The 13,422-nt window shown below is 47.2% G+C and overlaps 1 protein-coding gene across 3 annotated transcripts in view; it reads left to right on the top strand.

The window, feature by feature from the left end:
* SGMS2 (sphingomyelin synthase 2) overlaps positions 1-13,422 on the top strand; it is a 120,426-nt gene that overhangs the window by 72,417 nt on the left and 34,587 nt on the right. For 2 of the 3 annotated variants that reach the window (XR_012802646.1, XM_075608425.1), the window contains exon 2: positions 11,093-11,754. Coding sequence is in view for 2 of the 3 variants with exons in the window: in XM_075608425.1 (XP_075464540.1) it covers positions 11,300-11,754 (455 nt within the window). In the remaining variant the exon portion in view is untranslated. Of the gene's footprint in view, positions 1-3,635; positions 3,666-11,092; positions 11,755-13,422 lie in introns of those variants that run through there. The other variant, XM_075608436.1, reaches the window with a different exon arrangement.

The following is a 13,422-nucleotide window of genomic DNA, read 5'->3' as shown; positions in this document are numbered from 1 at the left end:
AAAATGTCAGAGTTTTTTTTTTAAAATGCTATAAGTATTTTCTCATAGTACAGAATGGATTTATAAAAAAAACAAAAAAACACATAGGATATTGCTTGGTCTGCAACTGTAAAGGTCTTAGGCTAAGGCCCCGCTCCCTCAGTCAGCGCGCCCGCACTGCAGACAGGCGGCGCGCTGACAGGCGGGAGTGGGAGGGGGGCGGGAGTGGGAGGGGGGCGGGAGTGGGAGGGGGGGGGTGAGGTAAAACTTTGCCAGATCGTGGTACCGTGGTGCCGTCCACCCCCCCACCACCACCCCCACACACAACACATACACACAACACATACATATACACTCACACATTTTTCCCCGCAGCTCCTTCCCTGCTCCGCTCCCAAGCTGCCTCCCATCCGTAGCTCCTTCCCTCCCCTCCTCCACCATTGGCTGACTCGCGTACCACGTGACGCGTCAGCGCTGAAAAGCACAAGGAGGTTGTAGCTCCTGCAGGCTGACGAGTCACAGTACGTAGTGAGCCCTGCCGGAAGGAGGCAGCGGGGCAAGGACCATTCGAGTAAGGGTCTGGTGGTCCGCGGCCGCGCGCGCCGCTGGCCGCAGCGGGTTCGCAGCCTTATGCTATCTAGAGCTCAGCACAGTTTACCTTCGGGCAAATTCATTGGGGCAGTGTAAAGGTACAGGAACTAGCTGACCAGAGTGTTAGGCTGGGGCCATGGTGCCTTCGCCCACGCGGAGGCTGTGAGGTAAGCGGGAGCTTTCCCTGGCCATGGTGGACGGGCCGTGGGGGGCGTTCCTAGGGGTGTCACGGAGCTGGTTCGCCCTCATTGGGCGAAACCGCTCACGTGACCGGCCTGTCGCGCCAAGGAATTGGTTTGAACTGATTTCTTGCGCAACGCACGCCCCATCCCGCTTCCGGGCGCACACGACCGCACGCCGCATGGACGCGAACACTGCCTTTAGGCAGTCTGTTTGCTCAGCGTGCGGACGCCTCCGCACGATCTGCGGTACCATGGCCCCAGCCTTACATAGCAACGGGTCTGATGGGAATAAAACATGTTATGGTTAGCAAGTCTTTGTAAAAGAAATCAGAGAACATTATTAGCTGCTGATCAATGATTAGCGTACTGTCCTCTATCTAATACTGCTGTTATAAAATTGCATTTTGTATCCTGTTTGGAGACAGACATATTTAAAAACCATTCATCTTATCACGTCTGTTGTGAAAGGGCCTCCGAGTACAAAGCATTTAAAAGCAGTCAAGGGGGTATATACAAGCTCGATAAAACCAGAGATCAGCCCAGGTAATCACCATGCTAGATAGTGAAGATTATATGGATGGTTGGGACATAGTAAACTGTAGATAATGCTATAGAATGTACACTCACATTCTTTCACAGAAATTAAAGCATTTTCCAAACTCTGTTTGGTGTCTGTTTGTATGTGGTGTCAGCTTCTGTGGCGGATTATCTTGTTAGTTGTTCATTAAATGTTCTGTTTTTATACAAGCATGAAACAGCAATCCCGTAATGCTAAAGATGTAATCAGTGTCTGATTACAGCTGCCCAAGGTGAGTGTACATCCTATAGGATTATCTACAGTTTACTATTTCCCAACCATCCATACAATCTGCAGTATTTGTGTATTATGTTTGCATTTTTTGGTGACAAACTGTACTCCCCGAACTTCACTATCAAGCACTCCACAGAGGAAGACATCTGACCGTCCTCCAAAGGGTTTTTTAAGCTGCATTTGTTCACACTTTATATGAGCACAATCAATATTGTGACGTCACCCGTCCCATCGCGGGCACTATACGCGTGCGTTAGGAGAATGGAATCTGACAGGGGGTCAGCTGGGACTCCTTCCCCCGGGAGCGCTTGGCATCGTGTGCGCCTGTTGGCCGAGCGATCTGTGGATTAAGATCCACAGCGACGGGGAGGCGTGGCCGTGATGTCACAAGGCTGGTCCGCCTGCATTGGCTGAACCGCTCATGTGACCCGGCCGTCGAACGACAAAAACAAAATCTTTTGTCTCCTGGAAAATCTGCCTCACTTCCTCACGTGGCCGGCACCATAGATTCATGGGGCCCTGGGGTATTCAGGGGCCCTGGGGTATTTTTTACATGGATTGAGGGGCTTGGGGTATTTTTTATATGGATTGGAGATAGAGATATATATATATAGATAGATAGATACATACATACACACACACACACACTCCCAGTAAGGTGTGTGTGTGTGTGTATATGTATTGGGTAGGTGGGGTTTTTGTATGCATTTGGGGGGGGGGGTTGTATATATTTTGGGGTGGGAAGTTTTTTGGTATATATCCTGGGGAATTGTGTGTGGGGGGGGGGTACAGAATGAGTGAGCGTGGGGTAATTGATGGAGGGAGAGGAGAGGGGCTCGTGAGGAAAAGAGGGAGTAAGAGTGAGAAGCAGGGGAGAGAAATACATGGGAAGAGGGGGGGGGAAAGAGAGGGGGCTCGTGAGGTGTGAAATGGGGGGGGGGGTGTCCTCACGTGGCCGGCACCATAGATTCATTTTGTTAGAGCCGCACGCGCCGTTGCTCGCACCATGGCCGCGGCCTAAAGGGGCCCTGGGGTATTTTTTACATGGATTGGGGGGCTGGGGAGCTTGGGGTATTTTTTATATGGATTGGAGATATATATATATATATATATATATAGAGATAGATACATACATACATACATACACACACACACATATGTATTGGGTAGGTATATGTATGTATTGGGTAGGTGGGGTTTTTGTATGCATTTTGGGGGGGGTTGTATATATTTTGGGGTGGGAAGTTTTTTGGTATATATCTTGGGGAATTGTGTGTCAGGGGGGGTACAGAATGAGTGAGCGTGGGGTAATTGATGGAGGGAGAGGAGAGGGGGCTCGTGAGGAAAAGAGGGAGTAAGAGTGAGAAGCAGGGGAGAGAAATACATGCGAGGCGGGAGGGTGAGAAATACATGCGAGGCGGGAGGGTGAGAAATACATGCGAGGCGGGAGGGTGAGAAATACATGCGAGGCGGGAGGGTGAGAAATACATGCGAGGCGGGAGGGTGAGAAATACATGCGAGGCGGGAGGGTGAGAAATACATGCGAGGCGGGAGGGTGAGAAATACATGCGAGGCGGGAGGGTGAGAAATACATGCGAGGCGGGAGGGTGAGAAATACATGCGAGGCGGGAGGGTGAGAAATACATGCGAGGCGGGAGGGTGAGAAATACATGCGAGGCGGGAGGGTGAGAAATACATGCGAGGCGGGAGGGTGAGAAATACATGCGAGGCGGGAGGGTGAGAAATACATGCGAGGCGGGAGGGTGAGAAATACATGCGAGGCGGGAGGGTGAGAAATACATGGGAAGAGGGGGGGGAGAAAGAGAGGGGGCTCGTGAGGTGTGAAATGGGGGGGGGTGTCGGGCCCCACGATTTCTGTTGGCGGCCCTGCCCCTGCCCGCAAACCTGGCAGAGGGAAGGGCTTGCAGAGGGGGCAGGCTGGAGGTTGTCCTTTAGGTGCCTGTCTGAGGCAGCATACTGCAAGCAGGTGGAAGGGAGGCTCCCTTGACAGGCATCTCCATGGACACCTTCCAGCAGGCAGCTCTGCAGGACCCCTGCACACACAGGCCTCTAACAGGTCCCTCAATCCTCCAGCGCAGCAGGTAAGCAGTGGGCACACTCTGCTCCTCCCCCTCTCTCTCTTACCTCTCTCTCCCCCTCTCCATCTCTCTCTCTCTCTTCCCTCTACCTCTCTCTCCACGTCTTTCTCCCCCCCCCCCTTCTTCTCTACCCCCTTTCTCCTCCCCAGGTACATAACTAACCCCTCTAACTACCCTCTCCAGGTGTGCCAGCGTGGTAAGAGGTGTACCAATGTGGTAGGAGGTGTGCCAGTGTGGTGGGAGGCGTGCCAGTGCGGTGGGAGGCGTGCCAGGGCAGTGGGAGGTGTGCCAGTGTGGTGGGAGGTGTGCCAGTGGGGTGGGAGGCGTGCCAGTGTGGTGGGAGGCGTGCCAGTGCGGTGGGAGGCGTGCCAGTGCGGTGGGAGGCGGGCCAGGGCAGTGAGAGGTGTGCCAGTGTGGTGGGAGGTGTGCCAGGGCAGTGGGAGGTGTGCCAGTGTGGTGGGAGGTGTGCCAGACGGGTAGTCACTATCTTGGCCTGAGCAGTGTACAGTATAAGGCCGCACTTATTGTCCCGGCAACACGACGGCGTGAAGTCATCCGTCACCGTTGTTGCAGAGATTTCTGCCTATAGTGTTAGAGGCAAGAAACGGCGACTTGAGTTCGTGGCGGGAGCGTGGCCGTCAGCGGTTCGCCCTCATTGGCTGAACTGCTTAAGTGCCCACTGCAGCCGCTGAAAAATCAATTTTCATTGACTTCCAGTGATCGCGACCAAACCGTCGCTCCGTTCCTACTATAGTCGCACGTAACATTTCAATACATTTGTTTTGACACGGCGTCTCCGGGACTAAAAGCGCGTCCTAAGCCTGTCTGGTATTAGTGAAGCTCATATTAGACACACCCACTGCATCCCTCCCAACCAATCACATTGCATTCCTGGGGCAGTCAGGTGCAAAGTAGAAGGAGTTTAAGGTTTTAAACTGTAAGTGGGTCAGTACGTAGTAAGTGGGTCAGGGAAGTTTCTGTCTTGATTATCTTACAATATTTATCACTGTATGCACCTTCTCCTTAGAAACACTCAGAGCTGAGCATTGTGGGGAGCGACTTTGGAAGCTCCCGCTGTCATTGACAGCTGTACCACCCACGCCAAGGTGCAGTTTGGGGCCTTATTACATGCGCAGTCCCTTCACGGGCTCTGGAAGTAGGGTGACTGTACGTCCCGGTGTAGCTGGGACAGTTCCGGATTTCATTAAACGTCCCGACAATTTTCTCAAAATCGTTTAAATGTCCTGGTTTTAAGAGTAAATGTTAAATATATTGGTAAACTCTAATTAAATGAGTTAGTAAGGTAGCAATATGGGTTTAATTTTTTTAATTTAATTAAGAATGGATTTCTACTTTAATTAATCTAAGACTGTTGGGGGGGTTCCACTTACTCTATATGATAGCTTAGTTGGTGAGTAAGCAGTAATGCTGTTAACACAATGGCCCATATTTACTCATCAATACTTTTCCAAAAGACACCTTACATCCCAGTGAATACGCCATAAGGTGTTTTCCAGAAACACAAAGTGGTTTATGAACCATCATATTTCAGTAAATATGGCCCTATACCCAGGCTTTAAGGCAGGGGTGCGCAAAAAGGCAGGGGAGCGCTAACTTGGGGGCGGTGTGATATTTGAGGGGGGCGGGCGGTTATAGAGGCCCCGCACTTTCCCGAAGGCATTTAAATTACATGCCGGGCGACTGCGCGAGGCCTCTGTAAACTCATTACCTTGGTGTCGAGCAACACGGCATCAAATGAGCCGCGGGGTCACGTGACATCACATGACCCCGCTGTATCATTTGACGCTGGAGCCGAGGCGTGGGGGGGTGGGGGGGGGGGCTATAGCTTAAGGCAGACCTGCACAACTCCAGTCCTCGAGGGCTGCATACAGGTCAGGTTTTTAGGATAGTCCTACTTCAGCGCAGCTGGCTCAATTAGTTGATTTAGGGATATCCTGATAACCTGGCCTGTTTGCGGCCCTCGAGGACTGGCTTAAGGAATCTGTAGAAACAGATCACACACATTACGTATAGCAAACTGAACATCCTAGCAGTATCTCCAATATCCTTACAAGAGATGTGCAAGACATTTACTGTTATTTGAGTTCGCAGTGAATTTATCACTAGCAAATAGTGGCTGGAGAAAAAGTCCCGAAAATGACAAACGTCACTGAATGTGAATATCTTACTCACATTGTCTCAATGTCTGCAGATGAGCAGAGCTGTCATTACCTTTTTGTGTCTGTTTGTGTATGCGAGTCCATATTTGTATGTAATGGTTAATGTAATTATGAAATCTCTGTACTTCCACTGTACCGCGCGTAATGAAACTTCACGAAGCAAACTGGGACTTATATGCATAACTAAGGCCACGTTTATAGTGACGGCGACGCGACCGATGACTTCACCCGTCGCCACTGGCGAAAGTTGCACTTTTGTTTGGAGCGACGTCGCTGGCGACAAGGCCAGTGACATCACGAAGGGGGCGGGCAGTGCAGTAGGCGCTCTGTGATTGGTGTAAAGACAGTCACATGTGGTGACGGTCTCTCGCAAAATCAAATTGCAATGGCTGCCAAATTTTTGGTAGCTCCGTCGCGCTTACTATAAGTGCATGCGACGGATTCTATGTATTTGTTTTGGCGCGACGTCGCCGGGCACTATAAGCGCAGCCCAATTATCCTTATGAACAATAGAGCTCTTACTGGGAACCAAAAGAACCAGGATAACAACGAGAATAACACACATCTTTCACGCAAACCACAGTGCTGCTTTAGAAATCTGCAAAACTACATTTATATTAGGAAAATATCCCGTTTTTGTGTTTAGTCTGACCTTTTAACTTGTTCATGCTAAAGGCATTTCAAAGACATCTGCTTAAAGCAGCCGCCTGTACTGATCAACACTTTTTTTGGTGCATTTACATTTCTGTACTTAAGGAGATTTATTCTTTAAATCCGGTGCTGCGGGATGTTAAAATGAAGCTTTCCCCCAGAGTCCAGTGCAGTCTAAAGGTTACCCTGGTAAACTCGGATGCCAGAGATTAAGAGCGCAAAAAAAAAACACACACACCTTTCCAGTCTGGTTAAAGCAGCAAAACATAGCATTGCACAATTGAAAAAATATATATATATTTTCTTATTGCAGGATTGAAGCAGGGGTCTCCGGTGCTGAACTGCGTCAACTTCCGCTCCGGTGACCCTCCGCTTCCAGAAATACCTCCATAGGGCAACTATCTCTTTTCAGTTTAAATGTCCCAGTCATGCGGGCCAGTAGGAAGCCACACCGGATTCACAGCGTCCTATTGGCCCGCATGACACGGGACATCTAAACGCCACCATTATGTTAGCCACACAGTTTCTCTGACTGCAGAGATAGAGGACCGCCAGCTTCCATCCCGTGATAATAAAAAATAATAATAATTAAACCTGTATTGAAGCTTGTAGGAGAAAAGTGCAGAAGTACAACCAGGGAGACATAGATTGGGGAATTAACCAGTGGCTGTTATTTAGCCCGTATCTTCCAAAAACAACACAGCTTTAAGGAAGCACACAAATAAACAAAACAGCCTATCCCTTTGTAAGGGCTAACTCACTTCCCAGTCCCTATCTGCAGGGCTGGGAGGATAGGCATCTTGCCAACCTCTGACCGTATAGTCCAAAGAGGTACCTGTAAGCAGGGGCTCTTTATATCAGTCTCCGGGTTTGGGTTGGTGTCCGTGGGGTGCACTTTCTGGCGGGTTCCAGTGACTGCTGTGTCCTGGAATAGAGGGTCTGGTTCCTTGGGATCTTGCTGGCAGCACAGTCCCTCTGTGCTCAAGACCACCATGTGCAGTGTGTGCAGCACACCTTAAAGTCTGATTCATGAGCCAGGTGGAGACTAGTAAATTGACTGTAGCTGCCATTAACCAGCTCCTTGCTGGACTTATCAGCTACAGACAGGCTTTTGGTGTGCTCCCTTTTTAAACCGGGAAAGGCCCTGTCACGTTGCTTAATATAAAACCGTCATTTTGCTACTCTCAAGAGTTTAAGTTTGGAAACTGAAATAAATCAATAATAAGTGGAGATGCTATTAGACGGATACTATTATAATATTTATTTTTAATTTTAGGCTAAAGCAGTAAAATTCAGGGCATTATTGAAAACCCTGCTCTCTGATTAGTTAAAATTCCGGGCATTATCCAATCAGTAATGCCCGGAATTTAAGCAACAGAATGTGTAGTTTTCAATGTGTTTATTTCCAGCCAATCAGCTTTCAGAACAGCTGAGACAGGGCAGGGGATTCGTCTGATTGAAGTAACAAATCTGAGACAGGGCAGGGGATTGGCCAGGACGATCAGCCACGGGTTGACTCCTCCCCCTCCTGAGCTGACTGAGATTTTCTAAGCAGATTCAGTTGAATGGGGGGGGGAGGAGTCTGCAAAGAAGTAAGTGGCTGTCTGCAGTGTTTATTGGTGTAGCGTGTGTGTGTGTGTGTGTGTGTGTGTGTGTGTGTGTGTGTGTGTGTGTGTGTGTGTGTGTGTGTGTGTGTGTGTGTGTGTGTGTGTGTGTGTGTGTGTGTGTGTATAGAGGTGCAGTGTTGTGTGTGTGTGTAGAGGTGCTGTGTTGTGTGTGTGTGTAGAGGTGCTGTGTTGTGTGTGTGTAGAGGTGCTGTGTTGTGTGTGTGTAGAGGTGCTGTGTTGTGTATAGAGGTGCAGTGTTGTGTGTGTGTGTAGAGGTGCTGTGTTGTGTGTAGAGTTACAGTTTAGTAAGTGGCTGCATTTTTTATTGTGGCTGCAGTGTGTGTATGTGTGTGTGTGTGTTGTGTTGTGCTGTTGTATGTGTAGCAGCAGTTTGTGTGTGGTATAGAGCTCCAGTTTGTGTGTGTGTGTGTGTGTGTGTGTGTGTGTGTGTGTGTGTGTGTGTGTACACAGAGGGGGCGGCAGTGTGTGGATATAGATAGCTGCAGTGTAAGAGTATATAGAGGTGGTTTCATGTATTTACCATTTTATTTTAATAAAAAAATCTATATAACTATACAAAAGTGTCTATTATTTATGAAAAAAGCCTACATTTAGCCTATAATAGTAATAATCCCCTCAGAACAGGGCATTACTGGCCAATAATGCCCTGGCTGGGTTAAAGTCCCTCGGCTTCGCCTCGTGCCTTCAACTCTTCCAGCCAGGGCATTATTGGCCAGTAATGCCCTGTTCTTCAGGGATTATTACTTAAATAATGTCATTTGTTTTATAAATCATTTTTTATTGTGTCCCTGTTTGTACTTTTCAAAATCTGGTCACCCTATCTGGAACCCATTACAGGCATACCCCGGTTTAAGGACACTCACTTTAAGTACACTCGCGAGTAAGGACATCTCGCTCAATAGGCAAATGCCAGTTTACGCATGCGCCTGTCATGCACGTCCTGAACAGCAATACCGGCTCCCTACCTGTACCGAAGCTGTGTGCAAGCGGGAAGACTATAGAGGCTGTTACAAATGCGTTATTTACATCAGTTATGCCCGTATATGACGATTGCCGTACAGTACATGCATCGATAAGTGAAAAAAAGGTAGTGCTTCACTTTAAGTACATTTTCGCTTTACATACATGCGCTGGACCCATTGCGTACGTTAATGCGGGGTATGCCTGTATTCTGTAAGTAGAGAAAACCGTCTGAAGAGCTCAAAGGCAATCTACCTAATTGCATGTGCCTATGATGAGCATGAATGGAGGAGTGTAAGGAGGGAGAGGGTGTTGGAGAGATAACTGCTAGCCAAACTAAGACAAGAACAATGTCCGTTGCATATTGTGCAGTGTAATAGGAATCAGCCTGGAGTGTGCAGGTACTCACGATGAAGCCGTCCTCCGTTGCTCTCACTCTCTCTCCCTGTGTCACGTGTGTCGTCACTCCCAGGCGCGGGCACAATCCGAGGTAACAGGAAGAAGATTAATGATCGATGCAGCAGTCGCTCCGAAATACTGGGACTCACCAGGAAAAAGTTAAAAACAGTGCTTTATTGAGTTTACATTAAAAAATGGAACACTCAGAACAAACAAAATTTTTTTTTAAATGTAAACTCAATAAAGCATTGTTTTTAACTTTTACCTGGCGAGTCCCAGTATTTCGGAGCGGCTGCTGCTTCGATCATTAATCTTCTTCCTATGCCTGTATTCTGTCTGGGATCCGCCATTACATATTTTTGGAGGCGAACCCCTTGGAGACACCTCACGAACCCCCTGTTGGGAATCACTGCATTAGTTTATCACACGCCTTCCGCAGTGTAAGAGTTATTTTTTCTGATTATGAAAACACTGGGCTGCCGGTGAAAATTGCCGTAATGGGAAGATTGTGTGATCCTATAGTACAGGCATTGCCAACTTCTGCAGTATAATAAAAATCAGAAGTCTAGGAGGAAGGATTAGAAAATGGGAACCAAAGAATAGTATTATGCAGATTTCTGACAAAGCACACTTGCACCTCCTCCTGAAAGTAGGCGAGTACGTAGTACTACAGGAAAATACCTGGACCAGGGTACAGCAATGCTGGGCCCTCTGGCATCAAAAGTGTTATGCTGTAAAATGTTAATATCACAGCATAGGAGTACAAAGATGACTTAAACCTACTTACACATGCATGGCTTGTTATTGCCATTAACTGTCTGGACTGTGTGATTTAGGTGGACTGTATGATATAGTTGAATGACTGTTCCATTAACCAAACTATGTATAATATATTAAAAATGTGTTTATAAAAAAAGTAAATAAACTGCACTACTTTACCAAACCCTCCATACTGAATTTAGTTAATTTGTTGGGTTGTGAAGCATTGCTCTTTAAACTTCAGAAAACAGAGCAGCATTTGTTTTTCAGAAGTTTTTACCTCCGATGGGTTTTTAAAACCACATTTCAGAGCATTTTGTATGATAAACTATCATACTGATCCCAAAGAAGGTGTGGCAACCTGCAAAATATCTACCCCTGTGTTGTGCAAAGTGACCAGTATGCTTCTGGTTCTAAATGTCTTTACTGTAAGTGTATGTTATGGTATTGAAACAGGTTAGTTCGGATCAAGCCATTAAATTGTCACAAATAGGAAACAGAGAAGCACTGACAGCATGTTAATTTCATATTATCTTCAAATACCGGTGTGCTGATAGTTAGCAAGGTTACAAGTGATGGCAGAACATCAGCTGAACCTGCCAACTAACTCTAGGTCAACAATGTGATAATGGTCCAGACCAGTGCTTCTGCAGATTGTACTCTATTATACCAATATGACTCTGAGACCAGTAAATGGGAATATAAAGCCAGAACTAGATAATTACCACTCAGGTGACCTGCCGTTAGTTGGCAGGTACAGTATAGAACTAGTTTGGACTATCAGCGCTCAGCTGGCTCTGCTCACTGTTTAAAAATGATTATGTTTTCAAATATTGTATTTTTTTTCTTACAGATGCTGTTATAAGAAGCTGAAAACAAAGAACTGGCTTCCCATTCTGTGGCCTATTTTCTGCCGCAAAGGCATACATAAAGCAGATATAACAGCTATTTTTATTATTTAGAATTTATTCAAATACATTTTTTTTAAATAAAAAAGCGATATAAGTTAATGAGATCTCCAGTTTGAAAGGAACTATTATTGTCATAAGAACTGGAACAAATGGATGGTATTGAGACCACAAAGCCTGAAGAACACATGGTAGCTGAGCACAACGAGACATCAAACGGTTTCCCAAGATCAGTTTCATCGACCAGTGAAGATGACAAAAATGTTAAGACCAAGCCCAAAAGCATATCCAATGGCTTGCGGAAAGGCACAAAAAAATATCCGGACTATATTCAGATTGCTATGCCGGCAGACTCTAGAAACAAATTTCCCTTGGAGTGGTGGAAAACGGGTATTGCCTTTGTTTACGCTCTTTTTAACATGGTCCTTACCACGGTCATGATCACAGTAGTACATGAGAGAGTACCTCCAAAAGAGATGACCCCTCCCCTACCAGACAAGTTTTTTGACTATATTGATCGGGTAACATGGGCCTTTTCTGTATCAGAAATAAATGGGATGATTCTGGTTGGAATATGGCTAATCCAATGGCTGTTCCTCAGATACAAGTAGGTACAAGTGCATAAAAGTTATAATTTGATATGCTTAATTTTTGTGATATTATTTTTACAGTGTTTTTGAGTTTTTTGGTTTGCCCTACCATATACAGTACCCCGACAGTAGCAATTATATGAGATTCCAATGTCACAATATATGTTGAAATTGTTAAAACTGAATTCTATAATGCTGATGTTAATATACAGGTATATGGTTATTTTTTACTTGTTCATATTTTCCCAGTTTTAGTTTGTGGTAGACATACAGTAGCAAGAAAATTGTACATTTGTATTTGATGTCCCGCGGTGTTTAGTGGATTACATTTTTATGACTTACTAGCTGAGAGACCCGGCGCTGCCCGGGACCAAAACCTCCCGCTCCTTCCTCTCTTCACCCCTCCCTCCCCCCGTTCCCCTCGTCTCTTTCTACCTCCCCCCACCCATGCGCAGCTGTGGTCCTTCCCCCCCCTCTGCGCAGGTCCGGTCCCCCCCCCCCCCTGCGCTGCTCTGGTCACCCCCTCCCCCGCGCACACACCGTGAGACACACACAGTGCCACACACACAAACCCAGTGAGACACACATACACACACACACAGTGTCTCACACACACACACACACACACACACACACACACACACACACACACACACACACACACACACACACACACACACACACACACACACAGTGTCTCACACACACACAGTGTCTCACACACACACACACACACACACACACACAGTGTCTCACACACACACACACACACAGTGTCTCACACACACACAGTGTCTCACACACACACACACACACACACAGTGTCTCACACACACACAGTGTCTCACACACACACACACACACACACACACACACACACACACACACACAGTGTCACACACACACACACACACACACACAGTGTCACATACACACACACACAGTGTCTCACACACACACACACACACACACACACACACACACACACACACACACACAGTGTCTCTCACACACACACACACACAGTGTCTCACACACACACACAGTGTCTCACACACACACACACACACACACACACACACACACACACACACACACACACACACACACACACACACACACACACAGTGTCTCACACACACACTCACACATACACACACACACACACACACACACACACACAGTGTCTCACACACACACACACAGTGTCTCACACACACACACACACACACACACACACACACACACACACACACACACACACACACACACACACACACAGTGTCTCACACACACACACAAACACACACACACTGTCTCACACACACACAGTGTCACACACACACACACACACACACACACACACACACACACACACACACACACACACACACACACACACACACACACACACACACACACACAGTGTCTCACACACACACAGTGTCTCACACACACACACACACACACACACACACACACACACACACAGTGTCTCACACACACACACACACACACACACACACACACACACACACACACACACACACACACACACACACACACACACACACACACACACACACACACACAGTGTCACACACACACACACACACACACACACACACACACACACACACACACAGTGTCACACACACACACAGTGTCACACACACACACACACA

Source organism: Ascaphus truei, chromosome 1, assembly GCF_040206685.1.
Source record: "Ascaphus truei isolate aAscTru1 chromosome 1, aAscTru1.hap1, whole genome shotgun sequence".
NCBI classification, from domain to species: Eukaryota; Metazoa; Chordata; class Amphibia; order Anura; family Ascaphidae; genus Ascaphus; species Ascaphus truei.
Note: the sequence above shows the minus strand (reverse complement) of the source record. Positions and strands in the feature narration are given on the sequence as shown.